The 26,070-nt window shown below is 45.5% G+C and overlaps 1 protein-coding gene and 1 long non-coding RNA gene across 2 annotated transcripts; both read right to left on the bottom strand.

Moving 5' to 3' along the window:
• Nucleotides 1–11,582: 11,582 nt before the first annotated feature.
• Nucleotides 11,583–12,548, bottom strand: LOC123346884 (olfactory receptor 6N1-like). The gene has a single exon (XM_044984329.1). The coding sequence runs from the start codon at nucleotides 12,546–12,548 to the stop codon at nucleotides 11,583–11,585; it is 966 nt and encodes a 321-aa protein (XP_044840264.1).
• A 10,391-nt stretch (nucleotides 12,549–22,939) lies between these two features.
• Nucleotides 22,940–24,296, bottom strand: LOC123345171. Its single transcript, XR_006572739.1, has 3 exons — nucleotides 24,187–24,296; nucleotides 24,016–24,089; nucleotides 22,940–23,073 (listed from the first exon to the last, which is right to left on the bottom strand). It is a non-coding gene; the product is annotated as an uncharacterized LOC123345171 (long non-coding RNA).
• Nucleotides 24,297–26,070: the final 1,774 nt, after the last annotated feature.

Below are 26,070 nucleotides of genomic sequence, written 5' to 3'. Positions count from 1 at the left end.
GGGTTTAGTCTCGGAACAATAAAACAAACTGGGCAATTGAATTGGAAAACATAGTTAAAAGTTCATGATTTAATTCCATAAATATTCAGAAACTCCCCTTCCTCTCCTGGTTACAGGCTGAAATTTTAAGGCTAAATGTAGATTTCACAGCTAAGTGCCAGGAGGCTCAGCCTGAGCACAGAACATTGGTGTCCAGGTAGATCTCCCTCTGCCATGTCAGAACAATGACTAATAAAGAAACTATTTCTCTGGTAACCGAGTACTGATAGGACAGATCAAACCATTCCTTTATCTAGTGTCATATTCCTTCCAGTGACATACAGGAGATTAACAATGACGCTTAAATGCTGTTTTTCACTTCTGGCAATGGCCAGAATCATGCCATGACTTAGGAGTCAAAATTAATAAATACATCGACTAAAATGTTGGACTGAGATTTCCAACCCAGTCTAGTGTCCTTAGACACTGATCTTCGGTTACAATTAATGGAAATTAATATAACTATATATCCTGGTATATTCAGCATTTCAGTGCCTTGTAGGAGAAGGAATAATTTTCACCCCCTCACAAGACATCAGTTTATGCAATAAATTCTGAAGTGGAGTAAATTCTCCCTTAGTTCTTATGGTGGTGATGGTGATGTGGGTCAGGGACTGGCAATGCCTTTTCTTTTTCCTGATGTTAACTGTAGCTGTAATAAAATACATCTCTTTGGGGGGGTGGATTTTAGGATGGGACAAAATGAGGCTGATGTGCAACCCTAACTGGGGAGTGACCCTCTACACTACATAATATTTGTGGAATGACAATTCACGTGGGGTGGGGGTGGAAGATGTTGTCCCTGAACTCAGAGTCTAGAAACAATCTGGCATGTTTGATCCGAGCTAGTAAGACTCCCTCACCACTCCCCACCCTACTGGGGGACACTGAGCCTGATCCCCAGCTGATATAATTCAAGGCATCTCCATTTGTGTTAGTGGGTCAGTTTCCCACCTGAGGACCAGTACAGGACATGGATCTTAGCCTCCATCTCTGTGAAATGGTGCTATGAACGCTGACTGGCACTGCTGAGGGAAGGTGAGGCTAAAACTGATAATATTCACCTGAAGAAGAGCTCTGTGTTGCTCAAAAGTTGGTCCAATAAAAGATATTATCTCACCCATCTTGTCCCTCTACTATTCACAAAACACATTCATGCCTCTGTTTGGCAGTGGTATAGAAATACAGTCAGGAAGATGGTGCTCACCTGTAACCACAGCACAGCCCAAGCTTGAAGCAATGAACTCTTATTTCTCAGGGTTCGGCCGCCAGGATTCAGGATCCTCAGATGAGGTTCTTGTCTCTCCTCTTTCTGCAGAAACTGGGTTTTCTCAGTGAAGAGACCTGCAGTTACCTGAAGGGATGAGCAGGTGCATTTGATCTACATTTGAGCAATGAGCTTCCCCTTGGATTTACAAAGTGCAAATGCTGCCTCATATTTGTATTCAGTCTTCACGGTTTTTAGTACAGTCACAATTCAACCTTTCTCCCACTTCATTGATTTGTTTGTCTCCAAAGCTTTGTAGCTAACAATGCCCACTGGGACATGTATAATGTGACTTGTATAATTGTATCTTTTATTAAGTCTAATGAGTCCATGTGGAATATATTTTAGATCATGAACAAACACCAGCTTCCATTCTTGGGAGATGCCTGTTACAATCTACTTGCCCTACCCGGTTATTAATATTCAATATATGCTGCCACCTAGTGGCCCTTTTTCTAGTAGTATTCTATTGGCTACAAAAATCTTTTGGTCACTAGTCAGTATTTCAAACACCCCCTTCAGTTCCTCTGCTCTGCTGCCATCTAGTGTTGATTTCCCAGCATGGCAGCCTTTTTCTTTGCTGTCCTCTAGTGGATTCTTCTTCTTGTCATAGGTGCATCTTTCCAGTGCTTGACTCATCTCACCTGGCCATTATTTAGTATAACAGCCCATTTCTCGCTCCACAACATCTGCTACTATCCACAGTTCATTACATATTGCAGATGTCCTTTTCTCTTCAGGGCCCATTTCCCACCATTTATACACTGTTATTCAACTTCACCTTCCTTTCCACTTCCTTCAGGTGGTCATTTGACAACATAACACCTTCTTTCTTGCCCTTCCACTTTGGCTGCTATCCACTGGACAACACCACTACATCTTTCCATTCCTCTGCCCCCTAATGACTCTAGAGAGCTTAATCACCCCTTTCCTCATTTCTTACCTACTGCTACATGTGCGCTATTCCAGAGTAGAGCCACTGAGAACCAAATCGTAGAACAGCCTGATTGCAACATTAGTGGCTGTAGTAGAGAGAGCCTGAGACATAAGGCCTAAGGCCTGAACTGAAGTCAGGCCTGTCTACTATAAAGCAAAGTCAGGCTGTGAGCAGAAGAAGGATGTTACAAAACATGCCTGCTGGCAGGTTCACTCTCTGATATAAACTTTCCCATTATTGGAAAAACAGAAGCAACCCTAGGCACTTAGCAGTCACTTAAACACATTCCAGAGGGATGGTACCAGAACACCCCAATACCAAGAATGGGAGAAGCACACTCCCCAAAGGCAAGAGGAACATGCTGACCCCTTAAAGATAAGGTCAGGATGACAGTAAGAAGGATAGAGATGTTTTGATAAGGTATTGGGTGGTGACAAACACAGCAGGGAGCAGTCACTAACTATGTCAGAGGGACAATACAAAACTTGCTTGTATCAGTGTACTAAAGAAGAGTAGCAGATGGGGTGACTTTGTCCAGCCTAGGAGGGAACAGAAAATACCCGCTGTTCCCTGAGCCATATCCATTGCTAGGGATACCATTCCTTACCCATCCTGGCTAATAGGCATTTATGGACTTAACCACCATGAATTTATCCAGTTCTCTTTTAAACGCTGTTATAGTCCTAGCCTTCACAACCTCCTCAGGTAAGGTGTTCCACACGTTGACTGTGCGCTGTGTGAAGAAGAACTTCCTTTTATTTGTTTTAAACCTGCTGCCTATTAATTTCATTTGGTGACCCCTAGTTCTTGTATTATGGGAATAAATAAATAACTTTTCCATATCCACTTTCTCAACATCACTCATGATTTTATATACCTCTATCATATCCCCCCTTAGTCTTATCTTTTCCAAGCTGAAGAGTCCTAGCCTCTTTAATCTCTCCTCATATGGGACCCTCTCCAAACCCCTAATCATTTTAGTTGCCCTTTTCTGAAACTTTTCTAGTGCCAGTATATCTTTTTTGAGGTGAGGAGACCACATCTGTACACAGTATTCGAGATGTGGGCGTACCATGTATTTATATAAGGGCAATAATATATGCTCAGTCTTATTTTCTATCCCCTTTTCAATTATTCCTAACATCCTGTTTGCTTTTTTGACCGCCTCTGCACACTGTGTGGATATCTTCAGAGAGCTACCCACGATGACTCCAAGTTCTTTTTCCTGACTTGTTGTAGCTAAATTATCCCCCATCATAGTGTATGTATACTTGGGGTTATTTTTTCCAACGTGCATTACTTTACGTTTATCCACATTAAATTTCATTTGCCATTTTGTTGCCCAATCACTTAGTTTTGTGAGATCTTTTTAAAGTTCTTCACAGTCTGCTTTGGTCTTAACTATCTTGAGCAGTTTAGTATCATCTGCAAACTTTGCTACCTCACTGTTTACCCCTTTCTCCAGATCATTTATGAACAAATTGAATAGGACTGGTCCTAAGACTGACCCTTGGGGAACACCACTAGTTACCCCTCTCCATTTTGAGAATTTACAATTAATTCCTACCCTTTGTTCCCTGTCTTTTAACCAGTTCTCAATCCATGGGAGGACCTTCTCTTTTTTCCCATGACAGCTTAATTTACGTAAGAGCCTTTGGTGAGGGACCTTGTCAAAGGCTTTCTGGAAATCTAAGTAAACTATGTCCACTGGATCCCCCTTGTCCACATGTTTGTTGACCCCTTCAAAGAACTCTAATAGATTAGTAAGACACAATTTCCCTTTACAGAAACCATGTTGACTATTGCTCAACAGTTTATGTTTTTCTATGTGTCTGACAATTTTATTCTTAACTGTTGTTTCGACTAATTTGCCCGGTACTGACGTTAGACTTACCGGTCTGTAATTGCGGGGATCACCCCTAGAGCCCTTTTTAAATATTGGTGTTACATTAGCTAACTTCCAGTCATTGGGTACCAAAGCCGATTTAAAGGACAGGTTACAAACCTTAGTTAATAGTTCTGCAACTTCACATTTGAGTTCTTTCAGAACTCTTGGGCGAATGCCATCTGGTCCCGGTGACTTGTTAATGTTGAGTTTATCAATTAATTCCAAAACCTCCTCTAGGGACACTTCAATCTGTGACAGTTCCTCAGATTTGTCACCTACAAAAGCCAGCTCAAGTTTGGGAATCTCCCTAACATCCTCAGCCATGAAGACTGAAGCAAAGAATCCATTTAGTTTCTCCGCAGTGACTTTATCGTCTTTGTCATAAACAGATAGTTAAGGGTTAATGCCTCTTTTACCTGTAAAGGGATAAGAAGTTCACCTAGCCTAGCTGACACCTGACCAGAGAAACCAATGGGGGAACAAGATGTTTCAAAAGGAAGGAGGGAAGTTTTCCTTTGTTTCGTCAGTTTCAGTTTCAGCCGGAGTGAAAAAGATCAAGGAACCAGCCTCTTATCAGAGTGGTAAGTTTTAAAAAGGGATAAATAGGTTTATGTTTATTTTCTTTGTAACTTGATTTGGTGCCATTAAGGGAATTATCACATTTGGCTATTCTTGTGTGTATTAAAATGTTCGCCCAGGGGAACATCCTCTGTGTTTTGAATCTGTCTGTGAGAGTAGCTGGTATGCTAATCTATCCCAGAGGGTTTTCTTTTACCTTTCTTTTCTTTAATTTTTCTTTTGCAGTCTATGACAATTATCCCATCTCTATGTTGGAGCCGGTCCGTTTCCAAACCGTGCCAAGGAAGCATCTCTACACGTTCGTGCTCCACACCCTTCTCTTCCTCACCCTCGTGTCCCGCCCCGACACCAAGTGGCAGGACCTCCTGCAACCTCTGGAGGGTGAGGAGCCCCGGTGGGCCAGCCTGTACTCCACCCTGGTCCCGAGACCCGCCGGGGATATCAGTTGTCAGCTCCTCCATGGGGCCGTGAGCACGGGCGTGTACTTGGCGCGGTTTACCCCTGTCCCGGACACCTGCCCCTTCTGCGGCGTGAGGGAGACCCTGGCGCACATTTACTTAGAGTGAGCCAGGTTGCAACCCCTATAACGGCTCCTCACCCATATCCTGTTTCATTTCTGACTGCACTTTTCCCCTCACCTCCTTCTCCATGGACTCCCTATCCTCCACCACCACTACAGCTACCACCTGTGCGGGGTCCTTCCTGCCTGGCCACCAGGGCTGCTGGAGGAGGAGCTGCTGCTGCTGGAGCTGTGTTTGCCCTGGGAAGCTGCTGAAGCTTGGAGGAGGAAGAAGAGGACTGAGAAGACCACCGGCTGCTGGGGGAGCACACAGGACTCTGGAGACCACTGTGGAGGGGGCCATCAAAAACTGAGTAACTCTTTAACTGTGCTCTAGTGGTGGGGGTTTAGACTGTGTTTGTGGGAACACAGGGGGTGTGGTGTGGAGCCTGCCCCCTGGTCCATCTCTGTCCCCCCCCCAACCCCCACCACCACCGCTGCCCCCTCCACCACCTCCGCAGGCCACTTACCATCTGCCTCGGTTCCTGCCTCTGGGACTCAGCTGCTCGCCTGGCCTGCCATTCCCAATTGCCACCGTTTGGGCCTCCAGCAGCAGCCAGCCAAACACTGACTTTGCACAAGTGCTCTTGGGTGCCTCCTCCCTCCCAGTTTCCCAGAAACCCAATAGATGCACCCATTTAGAGGTGGCCGTTATATTGGATTATATAGGCAAGCTTCCCTTATCTGCTAAGCACACCATCATCCTTACAGAGGAACCTGGCTGGGCAGCACTGCCAACAGGGGTGATGTAAGGCCTGGGGGTAGCTATAGGGCTACCAGACAACCAACATCCCCGCATTGCTACTTGTAATTTGGTTAGTCCCTGCAGCACAAAATCTGCAGTGGTTGAATGCCATGGGAGGTTCCACCTCAAATGATCTGACTGACCGTGGTTTTAATAATCCCTGATTGGCTCCTTAACCCTATATAAATTCATGGGGTGCAGCAGGAAGTATTTAGGGTCTGGCTGAAGAAGGGTTGTCTCAGTGGTGGTTGTGGGCTGACAGAGGAGCTACTGGCTGGTTAGGCAGAGTGAAATGGAAGAGATAAATGAAACTGAAACCTGGCTAGACCATGAGGATAGGGAAAGCACTGAGGAAGACTGGATGCAAGCAAGGAAAAAGAAAAGGGTAGATTCTCTGCACCCAGAAGAAGGACCAGCAAATAGGAGGGCGGGAAAAGGAAATGGGGGGAAAATTACCTACTAGTAAAATCCCTAGATAAAGATGCAAAGATAGGGGATATCAACCCCCCGAGAATGGAAGAGTGGATCAAAACAGTGCTGGAGATAGAGCAAGAGGTAAGATACTGTGCCATTACCTGGGGTACAATCTGGACAGAAAGACAGCTGTGTCTCCTCAATTTTCCAACCTGGGGTGTGTCTTATACTGTTTTGCTGTAAGAAGAACCACTTTGTGTGCCCAGCCTCCCTCCTCCAAGGGCCCTGTGAGCTTGGTGCTGTGGCTTTGCCAGAGCTGATCACATGAAGCTATGAAGCTTTTCCTGGTGAAGAGTCCAGAGGTCACTTCTAGGGCCTGGTCACCTACATCCAGCCTGTGTGAGCGCAGTGAAGGTGGTTGGTTTCCAGAGGGCTATGACGGCATTAAGCACAATTTCAGGTGTGGCAGATTTCCCAGAATTACGTCCCCATCTCTGCTGCACCAGGAGTTAGTATTTTTATTGTCCGAACATAAATTTTGATCAGAAATGGTTTTTTTATGGATATAAAAATGTGGTTAAAATTGTCTCCACTCTGCTTGTTGGCCAGTTAAAAACACCATGATGGGACCCTGGTTATGGCCTCTGCCCTCCCTGGTCCTTCCACTTAGATGGACAACACTGACCTGAGCTGGATTCTCCATTGCAAAAAGCATGATTATGTCACCCATCGTGTTTTGTTTGTATTAGACTGTCTGAATTTGATTACAAAACTTAAGTGTCTAGCATAGAGAAACAAGGGACAGAGGATATACACAGGGATTTCCTTTAATCGTTAGTGGATTTTCTGCACAGAGCTGATTTTGGGTAAGGCAGTTTGAGACGCTGTACATGCTCCTCACATAAGATGACTGTTAAGACAAGACCTTGGAGAAAAATACCATCATACTGCGTCTATCAGTGCTGAACACGAAACAGTGATAGAGCTGTCCACAACCGCACTTTCCTATACACGGGACTACAAAGACTGTCTCAGTAAGGGTACGTCCACAGAATGAAATTAATTTGAACTTATTTTATTCTAATTTTTGGAAGATTTCCGTGTTGTGAATTCGGAGGTGTGCATCCACAGTACTGAGGCTAGCACTGAATGTCGGAGCGGTGCACTGTAGTAGCTATCCCACAATTCCTGCACTCTCTGCTGCCCACTGGAATTGTGGGTTAAGCTCCCAGTGCATGATGGGGCAAAAACATTCTCACAGGTTTTTCTGGGTGTATGCTGCCACTCCCTACTCCCTCTGTGAAAGCTACGGCAGATGCCATACTACCAGCAGACAGTGCAGCATGGTGCACCGCCTGTCTCCTGGTACAATGAATCCACCTTGCATGTCCTCTCGTCTTTCTATCTACTCTTTCATCTAACCATTTCCCATCTTATTTCGGCTACCATAAACAGAGCCACACAGCTTCCACCACTTTTCCATGTTGTCAGTCATGGGTTCCCATGGAAGCTACAGAAGGCAACAATTCCATTCTGTTTTTTGGCCATCATGAACGGAGCGGCACAGCTTCCGCTGCAAACTCTGCTCACGTTTCCACCGCAAACTCTGCTTCCCGCTCTTGCAGCTCTAACAAACTTCCTGACTCCGTGAAAGCTACAGAAGACAACCATTTACCACCTTTTATCGGCCATCTTGAATCAAACAGCTCGTTTTGCCCCCTTTTTCCAGGATTACGTGTGCAGCCCCATAGCGTGGCAAGCCTGGAGCCCACTCAGATCTCCGCTGCAGTTTTGACCAATGTAAATACCTTGCACATTATCCAGCACTATGTGCAGTACCTGTAAAACCGGGCAAGGAAGTGACGACAACGCAATTACTATACTGATGAGGACACGGGCATAGCCATTCCTAGAAGCACGGCATGTGGCGATTGGGAGATCATGGTGGCATTGGGCCTGGTTCATGTTGTGGAACGCCGATTCTGGGCCCAGGAAACAAGCACAGACTGGTGGGACCACATAGTGTTGCAGGTCTGGGATGATTCCCAGTGGCTGCAAACTTTCATATGCGAAGGGCCACTTTCATGGAACTTTGTGAGTTGCTGTCCCCTGCCCTGAAGTGCAAAGACACCAAAATGAGAGCAACTCTCACAGTTGAGAAGTGAGCTTGCAATGCCCGACAACTACTGGTCAGTCGGGAATCAGTTTGGAGTGGGCAAATCTACTGTGGGGGCTGCAGTGCTGCAAGTAGCCAACACAATCATTGACCAGCCGCTATTAAGGGTAGTGACTTTGGGAAATGTGCAGACTATTGTGGGTGGCTTTAATGAGCTGGGTTTCCCTAACTGCGGTGGGGTGATAGATGGAACACATATCCCTATCTTGGCCCCGGCACACCGGGGCGGCCAGTACATAAACCGCAAGGGGTACTTTTCCATAGTGCTGCAACCACTGGTGGATCACAAGGGACATTTCACTGACATCAATGTAGAATGGCTGGGAAATGTGCATGATGCTTGCATCTTCAGGAACTCTGGTCTATTTGAACAGCTGCAGGAAGGGACTGACTTCCCAGACCAGAAAATTACTGTTGGGGATGTTGAAATGCCTATAGTTATCCTCGCAGACCCAGCCCACCCCTTAATGCCATGGCTCATGAAGCTGTACACAGGCACCCTGGATAGTAGTAAAAAGCGGTTCAACTATAGGCTGAGCAAGTGCAGAATGGTGGTAGAATGTGCTTTTGGACGTTTGAAACCACGCTGGTGCACTGTACTGACTCGGTCAGATCTCAGCACAACCAACATTCCAATTGTAATTGCTGGTTGTTGTGTGCTCCACAGTCTCTGTGAGAACAAGGGGGAGACATTTATGGTGGGGTGGGAGGTTGAGGCAACTCATCTGGTGGCCAATTTTACACAGCCAGACAGGGCGCGCTGTGGATCAGAGAAACTTTGAAAGCCAGTTTCATGACTGGCGGTACGGTGTCACAGTTGTGTTTGTTTCTCTTGAAGTTACCCACCCCCTATATATATGAAAGGAAACGAAAGTCTATATTGTTTTAAAAAACTGTACTTCATTATTTTTTGCACAACACATTGGGAGAAGGCAGATGGGGGGGGCTTGGTTTAGGGAGGTGGAGGAGGAGGAAGAGGAGGAGGAGGAGGAGGGAAGGATAAGTCCAGAAACCAAATCAAAAGTTTGCATATGTCAGCTTTCTGGTGCTTGGGTGATCCTCTGGGGTTGTGTGGGTTCCCATAGCCTCCCCCCTCGTGTTCTTGGGCATCTGGGTGAGGAGGCTATGGAACCTGGGGAGAAGGGAGGGGGTTATACAGGGGATGCAACAGCAGTCTGTGGTCTCGCTGCCTTTCCCACATTAGATCCACCATACAGCAAAGCATGTCAGTTTGCTCCCCCATGAGCATGACCATAGAGTCCTGCCTGTTCTCATCACACGCATCTCTCCTGTCTTTGTGTTCCTGTAATGCTTTACAGGACTCCACAATTGTTTGCCTCCATGCATTCAGCTGGGACCTATCAGTGCGGGAGGACTGCATGAACTCGGCGAACATGTCTTCCCGAGTTCGTTTTTTCTGCCTTCTAATCTGGACCTGCCTCTGGGACGGAGTAGATAGGGGCCTTGTTGAAACATTTGCACCTGCAGGATGAGAAAAAGGGAGGGTATTATTTTAAAATATATATTTCAGAGAGCAAAGGGGACACTTTGTTGTGAGTAAGCCATCACACACAGCTGGGCAACAGAATTCAGCTTATAGGCAGCCGAGGGGCACGCAGGGTTCTGCTTCTTCTACATTAATTTCCATGTTTTCAAACTGCTGGGTCCCCTTTCCCATAGCAAGCAATGCCTGATGAGTTTGCTATATAAAAGGAGGGCCTGCGGGCTCTCTGGGATGATCACTTCACACAAAACCTCCCCCTCCCCCGTGCCCACTGCATGGCTCCGATGAGGCTCTGAGCAGAGATGAGCCCTTTAAACTATACGTGAACAGCCCAGCACGGCTGGGTTTCCCACCTGCCCCCCACCGCATGGCTCTAATCAGGCTCTAACTCACCAGAACTACCTTCTCCAGGGTCATGGTCCGGGAGCCCCCATTGGGGGAGGGGGGGAGGCTATTGGCTCCAGCATTAAGCATAGTTCCTGGCTAGGGGGGGAAACAGATTCCCCACTCGCAATCTGTGCACTGTCCTCCTCCTCCTCCTCTTCCTCCTCCAATGACTCTTCCTCCTCACTCCATGCAACTTCCCCCTTGCAGGTGTCCATGGACAGTGATGGAGTAGTGGTGGTGTCTCCCCCCATAATTGCATGCAGCTCACGTTAAAAGCAGAATGTATGGGGCTGTGACCCAGAGCACCGTTTGCCTCCTTGGCTTTTAGGTACGCTTGCCTGAGCTCCTTGATTTTTGTACAACACTGCTCTGTGTCCCTGGAGTAGCCTCTTTCCATCATGGTCCTGGAGACTTAAGCGTACATATTTTTTTTTGAAACGTAGTTCTGCCGTAACAGACTCATCTCCCCAACATGTGATGAGATCCAGAACCTCCCGTTCGGACCATGCTGGAGCTCGTCTGCGAATCCGGGACTGCGTCATCTCCTGTGATGGTGAACTCTGCATGGTTGCCTGTGATGGTGGACTGTACTAATGGTCACATATGCTGACGGTGACCAAACAGGAAATGAAATTCAAAAGTTCCCAGGGCTTTTCCTGCCCACCTGGCTAGTGCATCGGAGTTGAGAGTGTTGTCCAGAGCAGTCACAAGGGAGCATTCTGGGATAGATCCCGGAGGCCAAAAATGTTGAATTGCATCCACAATACCTTAAATCAAGATTGCAATCCCGGGTTAAAGTGCTACTCCACTTGCCGAGGTGGAGTACAGAAACCGCATTAAAGAGGCCTTTAATTTGAAAAAGCCGGTTTGGTCATGGGAACGGAATCTTATTTTTTTTTTTTTAATTAACTGGGCTAATTCTGAAATAACAGCCTTGTGTAGACGAGGCCTAACTCCATGCAGATCATCTCCATTTACTTCACATTAGTTGTGACATTTTCAATGGGGGATTTCAATTGAATTTCAATGAGGGGCTGATAGCCTGAGGTTTTTACAGCTGCCTGGGTGATTTAAGCAAAGTTATTATCTAGGAATCTCTGCATGTTTTTGTGAAAGCCACAAATTTACTTACTGCTTTGCTCAAGGCTTCCTTGACCTCTCTGTTTCTCAGGCTATAGATGAGGGGGTTTACCAGGGGAGTCAGGACTGTGTAGCAAAGAGAGAGCACTTTGTTGAGGAAGCTTAATGTGTCGCGTTTCGGTAGCATGTAGACAACCATTAGGGTTCCATAGTAAATCGTCACTACAATGAGGTGAGAGGAGCAGGTGGAAAATGCCTTTTGCCTCCCAGTGATGGAAGGGATTCTCAGGATGGTGGTGAGGATACACACATAGGATGTCAGTGTTAGTAGGAATGGAGGCAGGGTGAATACACAGGCCAGTACGAAATCTAACAATACGATCAGGTGTGTGCCACTGCAGGAAAGTTTTATCAATGGGATGAGATCACAATAGAAATGGTCAATTTCATTCGGGCCACAGAATATTAAATGAGACATGAATAATACAAATATGGCAGTAGCCAAATAACCATTCAACCATGACCCAGCAGCCAGCTGGAGGCAAAATCTGGTCTTCATAAGAGCTGAATAGTGCAGGGGTTTACATATCGCTAAATACCGATCATAAGACATCGCTGCTAGGAGATAGCATTCTGTAGCCGCCAGAGCACAAAAGAAATATAGCTGTGTGAAGCAGCCACTGAATGAGATGGTTTTGTCCCCAGTCAGGAGATTGGCCAGCATCTGGGGCAGAATGGTTGAGGAGTAGCAGGTATCCAAGCAGGACAAGTTCCCCAGGAAGAAGTACATGGGGGTGTGAAGGTGCTGATCAGTGACAACTAGTGCAATGATGATGATATTCCCACTCACGGTTGTGATGTAGATCACTAGAAACATCACAAAGAGTAGAATTTGCAGGTCAGGGAGATCCCCAAATCCCAGGAAGTTGAATTCTGTGACAACTGTTTGATTTCTCCAGTCTCTGTCTGCCATGGGTTGAGTCAAGGAACAAGAAAACAAACTGTGCAATGGAACTGGAAGAACACAGAGTTAAAAGTTAATCAAGTCTTGTGAATATATTTAGAAACTCCCCTCCCTGTCCTGGTTACAGGCGGAAAGTTTAAGACTAAATGTAGACTTCAGAGCTAAGTGCCAGGAGTTTCAGTCCAAGGACAGATCATTGGTATCCATGAAGACCTCATTCTGCCATATCAGAGCAATGACTAATATAATAATCCATTTCTCTGGTAACTGAGTACTGATATGACAGATCAGACCACCTCTCTATCTACTGTCATATCCTATCTAGTAACTTACTGGAGCTTTACAATTATGCTTAAATACAATATTTCACTTCTGGCAAAGACCAGAATCATGCCATGACTTAGAAGTCAAAATTAATAAATATATCAACTAATATTTGCGCTGAGATTTCCCGTGCAGTTTAGTATCCTTAGGCATGATCTTTTGTTAGAACTAATGGAAATTAATCTAACCATATATCCTGGTATATTCAGCATTTTAGTGCCCTTTAGGAGAAGGAATAATTTTCACCCCCTCACAAGAGATCAGTTTATGCCATAAATTCTGAAGTGGAGTAAATTCTCCCTTAGTTCCTGTCGTTGTGATGGTGACATTGTCATAGACTAACAATGCCTTTTCTGTTGCCTGATGTTGACTATGTAGCAGTAATAAAATACAGCTCTTTGGAGGATGGATCTTAGGAAGGGGCAGAACCAGGTTCTTGTGCAACCCTAACTGGGGAATGACTCTCCACACTCCATAATGATAGTGGGAGGAAAATACAGGAACAAGAATGGCACAGAGGAGCGGGGGGAAAAATATGCTGTCCCTGAACTCAGAGTCTAGAAACAATCTGGCCAGGGCTGGCCTTACCATGAGATGAACTGAGGTGGCCACCTTAGGTGCCAGACTGTATGTGTGTGGGGGGGGCGGGGGAGTGGGGTGCCACTAGGACCCAGAGTTTAGAAAATTGTGTCTGCTGCTGGTGCATACGTATTCTCTCTGCCCTAGATACACAGAGATGGTGGAGTGCTGTGCTGGACAAAGAAGGGCACAAGAGACATAACAGGTAGGCAGGAGAAAAGGTGAGAGGGAATAACAGAAAGCAGCAGGAGCTTCAGGGAGAGAGAGAGGAGGAGGAGCCTCTTATGTACCTCTCTGGCACCCCCAGGAGCCTGGACTGATTAACACCAGCTTCTCAGGCAGCTTCTTGTTTCCTGCTGCTTCCCTGAACCCACTTGAGGAGAACCGGCAGCCAACTGAAGTAGTAGGAGCCAGTTAGGCCCTTGAGACACTGATCTCTTCCCTCACTCAGGCCTTGCTACCAGCCTGCTTATTTGTCCCCTTCAGTCGAGTGTTGAGAGCCACTCTAGCTGTCACATACAGCAGTCATGAGTGAAAGAAGAAAACGCCCCTCTGGGGCAGCATTCAGAAAAAGAAAGCAAAGGAAGCTTTTCTACCTAAGCAGGAAGGAGCTCTCCTGAGATACATAGACACAAATGTTCATGGGGAGCCTTCCGGCCCCAGTGAGGATGTGAGTGGTGAGGAGATGCCTAATCTTCCAGTTAGTCAGAGTGCAGGTGACCTGGCAGCTACTGCAGCATCAATATCTCCATCTAAAATGGATGTAAATATGCACATTCCTGAAGAAAAGTGTAGATCAGAGAAGAGTGTGGTGGAGGCGCAAGAAACAGCAGCTGCTGAGTTTAGTTCCTTACGTCTAGATGATCTAGAACTGTGGACCCACTTGAGCAGTAGCCTTAGGGACTTCCTTGTACGGCATGGGCCAAAGCAAGTGAAAAACTTCATGTTCCCCAAAGACAATGAAAATAGAGGTTTCCATCCAACACATTACCGGTGTGAAATCCTCAATGGTGACAAAGTGGAGAGGCCATGGCTTATGTACTCAAAATCCAAGAACGCTGCATACTCTTTTTGTTGCAAACTCTTCCAGTCTAATGTTCCAGCCACATTGGGTTCTATAGGAACAAAGGACTGGAAAAATCTGGCTAAAAATCTGCCATGCCATGAGAAGGCAGCAAATCACCATAGATGGAAAGAGCCTGAGATGAGACTACAGTTAAAGTTCACCATAGATGATCAGCATCAAGAGAAGATTGCATCAGAGTCTCTTTACTGGCAAAATGTTCTGAAAAGGCTCATTGCCATTGTGAGAATGCTTGCTACCCAAAACCTAGCACTGTGTGGAACTTCAGATCAGCTGTATGTGCCCAACAATGGAAACTTCCTTCAAATTGTGGAGCTGACGGCTGAGGTTGATGCTGTACTCCAGGAGCATCTAAGAAGAGTCACCACCCAAGAAATGTACACACACCACTACCTTGGAAAAACAGTTCAAAATGAGAACATATAGTTACTGGCAACAAAAGTCAAACAGAAGATTGTGGCAGATCTGAAGTCAACAAGATATTACTCTGTTATTCTGGACTGCACAACTAACAGCCATACGGAACAAATGACTTGAATGGTGCATTTTGTAACAATAACAGAACCTAGTGAAAATGTCCCTGCAATAGTGACTGTCAGACAGCATTTTCTAGAATTTATTGACATTGATGATACTACAGGAGCTGGTATGACAAATGTGCTTCTTAAAAAGCTGTAAGATACGGGAATCGCGATAGCTGACATGAGAGGACAGGGCTACGATAATGGTGCCAACATGAGAGGAAAGAACAGAGGAGTGCAGACACGGATCCTAGAGTTAAACTCTCGAGCTTATTTTGTCCCATGCAGTTCTCATTTATTGAACTTGGTGGTCAGCGATGGAGCATTAGCTTCTAGTGAGGCTGCTGAATGTTTTAATGTAATTCAAAGCATCTATGTATTTTTTGCTGCATCAGCTCATCGATGGCAAATTTTGAAGTAACATCGGGGAACATCCTCTCTGACACTGAAATCACTGAGTGCCACATGATGGGAAAGTCAAGCGGAGGTGATAAAGCCTATCAAACACCAAATTGGGAAGATAAATGATGCCATAGTTGCCATTATGGAGGATAATGCTATGAAAGGAACTGTTCATGGGAGAACAGTGGCAGAGGGAAATGGAATCACCAGAAACATACATAACTTGAAATTTCTTCGTGGCTTAGTGTTGTGGCATGACATACTGTTTGAAATAAATGTTGTAAGTAAGAGACTCCAAGGTGTTGACCTTGATAGATCTGGAGCAATGGAACAACTGGACAAAGCAAAGTCATACCTACAGCCTTACCAGTCTGATAAGGGATTTCAAAACGTTCTGAAGAATGCACAGAAGTTGGCAGAGGAGCTTTACACTGAAGCTATTTTCCCAACCATTCATGAATACAGGAGTCACCGAAGAAGAAGAGTTTTTGATTACAAGGCATGGGATAATCCCATAAGAGATCCCAAACAACAATTCAAGGTTGAATTCTTTAACCAAGTGCTCAATTGTGCCATACAGTCAGTTGAAGAACGTTTCATGCAGCTCAAGGAACACAGCAGTATATTTGGGATGTTGTATGATAGTCCAAAACTCCTCACTATACCTGAAGAAGACCTACACCAGCAATGCAGGGCACTAGAGACAGTGTTGACACATGATGACATGCACGATATTGATGCAAGTGATTTAGGTGATGAACTGAAAGCCCTTTCAAGATACATTTCAGCAGGATCAACTGCAAAAGCTGTTCTGGAATATATGTGCATAGATAAGACGACTATCCTCTTTCCAAATGCTTTTGTTGCTCTGTGCATACTTCTATCACTTCCTGTAACAGTTGCCAGTGGAGAACACAGCTTCTACAAGCTGAAGCTAATAAAAACACATCTATGCTCCAGTATGACACGGGAGAGGCTGGTCAGCCTTACAATCATCTCAACAGAGCATGAACTGGCCCAGACTGTGGATTATCAGTAGGAAGCAATTCACATCTCTGCAACCAAGAAAGCACGGAAAGCAAAACTTTGATTATTCAAACAGATAAAAATGCCAGTGTTAACTTTCAAATGTCTGAACAGGAAACGTAACTTTTCTTGTCTGCATAGTAAAGTATTACTTAAAATTTTTGAACAAGGCATTTTAAGTTGTTAGTTCTCCTTTATTGGGGCCGGTAGCAGAGCAGTACCATGAGAGGAACAGAACAGGAAGAAGGCAGAACTGAGACCTTTCAAAGTTTTGGCCCAAGTGAGGGGGCATGGGAGCATCATTTGAGCTCCCCGCCTCAGGTGCCAAAATGTTGTGGACTGGCCCTGAATCTGACATCTGTGATCCGGGCTAGTAAGACTCTAGCACCACTTCCCACCCCATTGGGGCACACACTGAGCCAGATCCCCAGCTGATGTAAGTCAAGGTAGCTCCATTTGTGAAAGTGGCACATATCCCCAACTGAGGACCTGTCACAAGACATGGATCTCAAGCTCCATCTCTGTGAAATGGTGCTATGAATGCTGACTGGCACTGCGGTGGGAAGGTGAGGCTAAAATTGCTAATATTCACCTGAAGAAGAGCTCTGTGTTGCTCCAAAGCTTCTCTCGTTCACCAACAGAAGCTAGTCCAATAAAGGATATTACCTCACCCACCTTGTCCATCTAATATTCACAAAGCACATTCATGCCTCTGTTTGGTGGTGGTATAGAAATACAGTCAGGAAGATGGTGCTCACCTGTAACCACAGCATAGCCCAAGCTTGAAGTGATGAGCTCTTACTTCTCAGGGCCTGGCCACCAGGACTCGGGGTCCTCAGCTGAATCTTGTCTCTCCTCTTTCTGCAGAAACTGGATTTTCTCAATGAAGAGACCCGTAGTTACCTTGAGGAATGAGCAGGTACATTTGATCTACCTTTGGAAAATGAGCTTCCCATTCGATTTACAAAGTGTAAATGCTCCCTTTATTTGTATTCAGTCTTCACACTTTTTAATACAGTCCCACTTCAGCCTTTCTCCCACTTGGTTCATTTTGTGTCTCCAAAGATTTGTGGCTAACAATGCCCAGGGGACTTGTACAGTGTGACTTGTATAATTGCAACTTTTTTTACGTCTAATGATCCTATATGGAAAATATTTTGATGATGAACAAACACCAGCTTATATTTTTGGGAGATGCCTGTCCAAGGTGATGTTATAAAGTACTCCCACCATACTGTTGTTAATATTACATATGTGCTGCAATCTAGTGTGTACTTCTGTAAATATCTATTCATGTCTGACTCTTACAATGTAGGAACATTACACTTCTTAAGTGCTAAGGGGGTAGGAAAACCGCCCCCGGATTTAGAGCGGCTGAAGTGGTTCCCACCCCCCCCACACACTTCCGGTCAGGAGACACACAGATTAAGTGCTGACTGGGTGTATATCTCTGGAGTACACAGTGCATAAAGCACCAACCAGGAGAGGGGGCGAGACGTTGGCTTGAGTTTGTACATGCGTATAATAGCATGATTTATGTAACCACTTATAATAAATAGACGTGGACAGCCCCGTTGGGGGCGCTCCATGGGAACAGACTGACTGACTTGGCTTCGTCATTGCTACATTACAACATGCTTCCACCTAGTGGCCATTTGACAGTATAACTTGCCCATTATTGTGTTGGCTACTAAATTCTATTGGTAGGTTTCAGAGTAGCAGTCATGTTAGTCTGTATCCGCAAAAAGAACAGGAGTACTTGTGGCACCTTATTTATTTGAGAAAAAGCAAATTTGCAATTCGAGTACAGCAGTTTCTCCTTGGAGTCTGTTTTTGAAGCTTCAAACAGACTCCAACAAGAAATTAGATGCAATCAACTTAGTTTCAATGTTTGTAATGGCACAGCCATTCTCAGTTTCTATTCAAACCTATCTCCCCATGTAAGTATTCTCACACTTCTTATCAAACTGTCTGTACTGGGCTATCTTGATTATCACTTCAAAAGTTTTTTCTCTTACTTAATTGGCCTCTCAGAGTTGGTAAGACAACTGCCACATTTTCATGCTCTCTGTATGTGTATATATATCTCCTCACTATATGTTCCATTCTATGCATCTGAAGAAGTGGGCTGTAGCTCACAAAAGCTTATGCTCAAATAAACATGTTAGTCTCTAAGGTGCCACAAGTACTCCTGTTCTTTTTTAAAATCTATTGGTCTTTAGTCAATATTTCTGCAAATCCCCCTCACCCCCGCACATTTCTTCTACTCTGCTGTGATCTAGTGGTCATTTCCCAGCATGACACCCATTTACTCTGCTCGCCTCTAGTAGTGGATTATTCTTGCTATAATCTGCCTCTTTCCAGTTCTTGACTCTTGTCACGTGCTGACCATTATTTAGTACAGACAGTCCTCGACTTTATGACGTTTGAGTTAAGACGAAGGGCAAGTATGATGTTTATAAATTTTAATATAAAATCGACTTTACAATGCTGGTTTCAACTTTACAATGATCCTCCCTTCATAACATTGTATGTATGGAAAAACCAGTTCCGAGTTAGGACTTTTCGACTTAAGACGCGATTTTCAGGAAACAATTGTGTCTTAAGTCCAAGGACTGCCTCTATAATAGCCCATTTCTCACTCCTCAACATCTGCTTCTATCATTACATACGTAGAGGTCCTTTTTCTCTTCAGGGCCCATTCCTCACCACTTATATTCCATTGTACAGCGTCACCTCCCTTTCTACTTCCCTCTGATGGTCATTTGGCAACAAAACTTCTCCTTTCTTGCCCTTCCGCTTTGATTGTTATCCATTGGCCATTGGTCAGCACGGCTGCACCTTTTCTATTCCTCTGCCCGCTAGTGACCCTAGAGAGCATAATCACGTGTTTCCTCATTTCTGACCTACTGCTAGGTGTGCACTCTTCCAAATTAGAGCCACAGAGAACCAAATCGTAGAACAGTTTGAATGGAACATTAATGGCTACAACAGCACATACAGCCGTAGAAGCTCTCAAAGGTTTAGCAGGGGTTTCCCATCAGTCCAGTGCATTTCTGTTGCTGTGGCATCTGTTTCCAGTGGAAATACATAGATTGAACCTACCATAACAGAATCTCAGTGGCTTTCCAGGCTGAGATTCTCAGAGGCATCCAAGGGAGTTAAGAAGTGAGGAGTCCGGTGGCATTCTGAAGAGTCATTGTTTTGTGAATACAGACTAACACGGCTACCCTTGATAAGGGAGTTAAGTATTCAACTGTCATTTCAAAGGGATTTGGTTCCTTGGAAAATCCTTTCTTCAGTGCTGAAATTCTGTCGTTCTCACTGGTGCCCAGTTCCCCTGCCTCTGGCCAAGCCCTGAAGTGCTCTCAGTGACTGAGCCAGCACTGCCATTTTGGCACCACAGGATTTCTGCCCGTTGGTAGGTGGTAGCCACTTCCTCTCAACATAGGTTGCCTCATTCTCTGAGGAGGAGACCCTGTGAGGAGCAGAGTTGTCTATGGCACCTGGGGCTTGCTGGACACGGTGCCCTGAGAGCTAGTTCTCTCGGGATGAGCATTTGTTGCAGTCAGTTTTGGGACACTCATTGTAACAGGCCCCTTCCCTTTGAACTGCTCTGTGCCCTAAATGCCACAGGCCAAGTCCCTCTTCGCTGACCATTTGACAGACCCGACCCCAGGAATGCCCTCAGTTCTATGGATGCCCTGGCAACCCCCAGCTGGGTCTGGACAGTCCCAGTGGCCCTGGTTTGTGAGTCTACCTCTTTGTGTGCCCAACCTCCCTGCCTCCAAGAGCCCGGTGAGCCTGGTCCTGGTGCTTTGCCAGAGCTGGACACAGCTAGGCTTAGCCCAGGTAAGAAGTATGAAGCTGCACCTGGTGAAGTATCCAGAGATCACAGCTGAGGCCTGGTTGTTTGCATCTGGTCTGTGTGAGGGCAATGGTGGTAACTGGTTTGCAGGGGGATACGGTGAGGATGGCATTAAGCACAATTTCAGGGGTGGCTGATTTCCCAGGCTTATGTCCCTACCTATGCTGCACCAGGACTTAGTATTTTTATTGTCCAAACATAAATTTTGATCAAAATAAAAAAATAAAAATTGGTCAAAAAATTGTCTTCACTCTGTGTCTAAAAAACTCCATGATGGGAACATGGTTATGGCAACTTCCTTCCCTGGGCACTCCACTTAGATGAATAACACTGACCTGAGCTCTGCCTGGATTCTACACTGTGTCTTTAGGGGCATAAGAAATGGTCTGTAGCAACCAAAATGTCATCCACTGTGTTTTATTTGTATTAGATTGTCTAAATTTGATTACAAGACTTTATTATCTAACAAACAACAAACAGGGGTCAAGCACAGTGCCCCAGTGGTCAGTCCTGGGGCTGGTTTTGTTCAACATCTTTATTAATGATCTGGATGTTGGGATGAATTGCACCCTCAGCAAGTTCACAGAAGACACTAAGATGAGGAGAGAGATAGGTATGCTGGAGGGTAGGGATAGGGTCCAGAGTGACCTAGACAAATTGGAGGATTGGGCCAAAAGAAATCTGATGAGGTTCAGCAAGGACAAGTGCAGAGTCTTGCACTTAGGACGGAAGAATCCCATTCACTGTTACAGACTAGGGACTGACTGGCTAAGCAGCAATTCTGCAGAAAAGGACCTAGGGGTTACAGAGTGCCCTTGTTGCTGAGAAGGCTAACCGCATTTTGGGCTGTATAAGTAGGGGCATTACCAGCAGATCGAGGGACCTGATCATTCCCCTCTATTTGACATTGGTGGGGCCTCATCTGGAGTACTATGTGCAGTTTTGGGCCCAACACTACAAGAAGGATGTGGAAAAATTGGAAAGAGTACAGTGGAGGGCAACAAGAATGATTAGGGGGCTGGAGCACATGACTTATGAGGAGAGACTGAGGGAACTGGGAATATTTAGCTTGCAGAAGAGAAGAATGAGGGGGGATTTGATAACTGCTTTCAACTACCTGAAAGAGGGTTCCAAAGAAGATGGAGCTAGACTTTTCTCAGTGGTACCAGATGACAGAACAAGGAGTAATGGTATCTAGTTGAGTGGGGGAGGTCTAGGTTGGATATTAGGAAACATTATTTCACTAGGAGGGTAGTGAAGTACTGGAATATGTTACTAGGAAAGTGGTGGAATCTCCTTCCTTAGAGGTTTTTAAGGTCACGCTTTACAAAGCCCTGACTGGGTTGATTTAGTTGGGGATTGGCCCCGCTTTGAGCAGGGGGTTGGACTAGATGATCTCCTGAGGTCCCTTCCAACCATGATATTCTATGATTCTGTGGCACCCTCAGCTTTCCCAAAACACACCAGCTTCAGGGACACGAAACTCTTGTTTTCCCCCTTGCTGGTCTTCACTGTCTCACTAGTTTTTGCAGTCCCCTGCAGTCTTGTTCAGTTTCCTTCTCTTTTCTCACGGTTGGCTGGAGTTGGGTGAGATACAGATACAGCTGCAGGTTTATCAGGGGTATTGTATCAGTCCAACAGAAATGCATAGATTGAACCTACCAGTGGCTCTCCAGGCGGAGATTCTCACAGGTGCCTAATGGAGTTATGCACCCAAATCCCTGTGAAATGTGAGTTGGGCACTTAACTCCATTAGGGCCCTTGGAAAATCCTTCATGCAATGCTGAAGTCCTTCTCTTCTCACCAGTGCCCAGCTCCCTTGCGTCTGGCCAAGCCCTGACATGCTCCCAGTGACTGAACCAGCACTGCCATTTTGGCATCACAGGAATTCTTCCCATTGGTAGGTGATAGACACTTCCTCTCTCCATAGGTTGCCTCACACCCTGAGGAGAGGGCAATGAGTGCAGTGGAGCTGTCTAAGGCACTTAGGACTGACTAGACACTGTGTACTGAGAACTGCCACTCTTGCGACGGGCACTTTTTGTAGTCATTTTTGGGGACCCCCAATGTAACAGTTCCCCTTCCTTTAAACTGCTCTGTGCCATTGGCAGGAGCAGAGCAGCTGATGCCCTGTAGGGACACAGGGCAAGTCCCTCCTTGGTGACTGTTTGACAGACCTGAACCCCAATAATGTCCTCAGTTCCATGTGTGCCCTGGCTAACTCCCAGCTGGGTCTGGACAGTCCCAGTGGCCCTGGCTTTTGAGTCTAACTCTTTGTTTGCCCAACCTCCATGGGCCCAGTGAGCCTGGTGCTGGTGCTTTGCTAGAGCTGGTCACAGCCGGGTGTAGCCCAGGTAAGATCTATGAAGTTGTTGCTGGTGAAGTGTCCTGATGGTATGATGGTATTTTTCTGCTTGGGCCTGGCTATTTGCATCTGGCCTGTGTGAGAGCAGTGAAGGCAATAAGCACCATTTGAGGGTGGGAGATTTCCCAAGCTTACGTGCATATTTTTATTGTCCAACCATTAATTTTGATCAAAAATTGTTTTTTTTACATAAATAAAAAATTGGTTAAAATTGTCTTCACTCTGCCTGGTGCCCAGTTAAAAACTCCATGAAGAGAATGTGGTTATGGCCACTTCCCTCCCTGGTCCTTCCAGTTAGACGGACAACACTGTCCTGAGCTCCAGCTGGATCCTCCATTTCATGTTTAGGGGCGTAAAAAAACTATCTGCAGAAACAAACATGACATCACCCATTGTGTTTTGCTTGTATTTGACTGTCTGAATTTGATTACAAGACTTTATTATCTAACATAGACATAGGTGCCAACTCTGTGAGTGCTCCGGGGCTGGAGCACCCACGTGGAAAAAAATTAGTGGGTGCTCTGCACCCACCGACAGCCAAGCTCCCCTCACCACCTGCCCCACCTCCTCCTCCCCTGAGTGCACTGCATCCCCGCTCTTCCCCCTTCCTCCCAGCCCTTCCCGCCCAGCCGCCGCCAAACACCTGTTTGGCAGCATTAGCACACTCTGGGAGGGAGGGGCAACGTGGTGTGTTCAGGGGAGGAGGTGGGGAAGAGGCGGGGCTGGGGCGGGGATTTCGGGAAAGAGTTGTAGGGAGGGGTTGGAGTGGGGATGGGGAAGGGGTGGAGCCTCATGAAAGGGATGGAGTTGGGGTGGGGCCAGGGAGGGCAAGCACCCACAGTAAAGCGGGGAAGTCGGAGCCTATAAACATAGAAACAAAATGAACAGGGGATATACACGGGGATTTACTTGCGTAATTAGTGGTTTTTGTGCCTTACGCTATGTCAGCTGTGTGCATTTTCAGATGCTGTACAAGTTCATCCTATAGGGTGAACATTTAGCCAAGGCCATGCAGAAAAATACCATCACACTGGGTGCATCAATGCTGAACATGAGAGAGTGACAAAGCTGTCCGCAACCACCCTTTCCTATATGTTGGGTTACATGGACACAGCACAGAAACATAAACATTCTGTCTCAGTAACTCCATGCATATCATCTCAATTTTTTTCATATTAGTACTGAGATTTCCAATGGGAGTTTTCAACTTAATATCAATGGGGGCTGATTGCCTAAATCACCCAGGCAGCTTGAAAACTTCACGCTAAGTCTCAGACCGTTTTTCTGAAAGCCTTATATTTACTGACCGCTTTTCTCAAGGCTTCTTTGACTTCTCTGTTTCTCAGGCTGTAGATGAGGGGATTTACCAGGGGAGTCATGACTGTGTAGAAAAGAGAGAGCACTTTGTTCAAGAGGCTTAATGTATTGTGTTTTGGAAGCACATAGACAATCATTAGGGTTCCATAGTAAATTGTCACCACAATGAGATGGGAGGAGCAGGTGGAAAAGGCCTTTTGTCTCCCAGCGGTGGAAGGGATACTCAGGATGCTGGCAATGATACACACATAGGATGTCAGGGTTAGTAGGAATGGAGGCAGGATGAATACACAGGATATGATGAAATGGAACAATACGAACCAGTGTGTGTCACTGCAGGAGAGTTCCATGAATGGGATGACATCACAATAGAAATGGTCAATTTCATTCGGGCTACAGAATGTTAACTGTGATAGGAATGAGACAAAGATGGTACTAGCCCAACAACCATTTAACCAGGACCCAGCAGCCAACTGGAGACAAAACCTGGTTTTCATAAGAGTTGAATAGTGCAGGGGTTTACATATCGCTAAATACCGATCATAAGACATCACTGCTAGGAGATAGCATTCTGTACATACCAGAGAACCAAAGAAATACATTTGTATGATGCAGCCACTGAATGAGATGGTTTTGTCCCCAGTCAGAAGATTTGCTAGCATCTGGGGCAGGATGGTTGAGGTGTAGCAGGTCTCCAAGCAGGACAAGTTCCCTAGGAAGAAGTACATGGGGGTGTGAAGGTGCTGATCAGCCACAACTAGTGCAGTGATGAGAATGTTCCCAGTCACAGTTGCAATGTAGATCACTAGGAACATCAGGAAGAGAAGAATTTTCAGTTCAGGGAGATCCCCGAATCCTAGGAGGATGAATTCCATGACATCTGTTTGATTTCTCCAGTCTCTGTCTTCCATGGGTTTAGTCTTGGAACAATAAAACAAACTGGGCAATTGAATTGAAAAACATAGTTAAAAGTTCATGATTTAATTCCATAAATATTCAGAAACTCCCCTTCCTCTCCTGGTTACAGGCTGGAATTTTAAGGCTAAATGTAGATTTCACAGCTAAGTGTCAGGAGTCTCGGCCTGATGACAGAACACTGGTGTCCAGGTAGATCTCCCTCTGCCATGTCAGAACAATGACTAATAAAAGAAACTATTTCTCTGGTAACCGAGTACTGATACGACAGATCAAACCATTTCTTTATCTAGTGTCATATTCCTTCCAGTGACATACAGGAGATTAACAATGATGCTTAAATGCTGTTTTTCACTTCTGGCAATGGCCAGAATCATGCCATGACTTTGGAGTCAAAATTAATAACTACAGCAACTAAAATTTTGGACTGAGATTTCCAACCCAGTCTAGTGTCCTTAGGCACTGATCTCTGGTTACAATTAATGGAAATTAATATAACTATATATCCTGGTATATTCAGCATTTCAGTGCCTTGTAGGAGAAGGAATAATTTTCACCCCCTCACAAGACATCAGTTTATGCAATATATTCAGAAATGGAGTAAATTCTCCCTTAGTTCCTGTGGTGGTGATGGTGATGTGGTCATTGACCGGCAATGCCTTTTCTCTTTCCTGATGTTAACTGTAGCTGTAATAAAATACATCTCCTTGCGGGGTGGATCTTAGGATGGGACAGAACAAGGCTGATGTGCAACCCTAACTGGGGAGTGACCCTCTGCATTATATAATTTTTGTGGAATGATAATTCACTTGGGGGTGGGGGTGGAAGACGTCCCTGAACTCAGAGTCTAGAAACAATCTGGCATGTTTGATCTGGGCTAGTAAGACTCCTTCACCACTCCCCACCCTATTGGGGGACACTGAGCCTGATCCCCAGCTGATATAATTCAAGGTATCTCCATTTGTATTAGTGGGGCAGTTCCCCAACTGAGGACCTGTACAGGACATGGATCTCAGCCTCCATCTCTGTGAAATGGTGCTATGAATGCTGACTGGCACTGCTGAGGGAAGGTGAGGCTAAAACTGCTAATATTCACCTGAAGAAGAGCTCTGTGTTGCTCAAAAGCTTCT

This window comes from Mauremys mutica, chromosome 12, assembly GCF_020497125.1.
Source record: "Mauremys mutica isolate MM-2020 ecotype Southern chromosome 12, ASM2049712v1, whole genome shotgun sequence".
In the NCBI taxonomy this organism is placed as follows: domain Eukaryota; kingdom Metazoa; phylum Chordata; order Testudines; family Geoemydidae; genus Mauremys; species Mauremys mutica.
Note: the sequence above shows the minus strand (reverse complement) of the source record. Positions and strands in the feature narration are given on the sequence as shown.

Bases quoted from the DNA above. Each gene is read 5' to 3' on its own strand.
- LOC123346884 (XM_044984329.1), bottom strand. From the start codon at position 12,548: ATGGCAGACAGAGACTGGAGAAATCAAACAGTTGTCACAGAATTCAAC.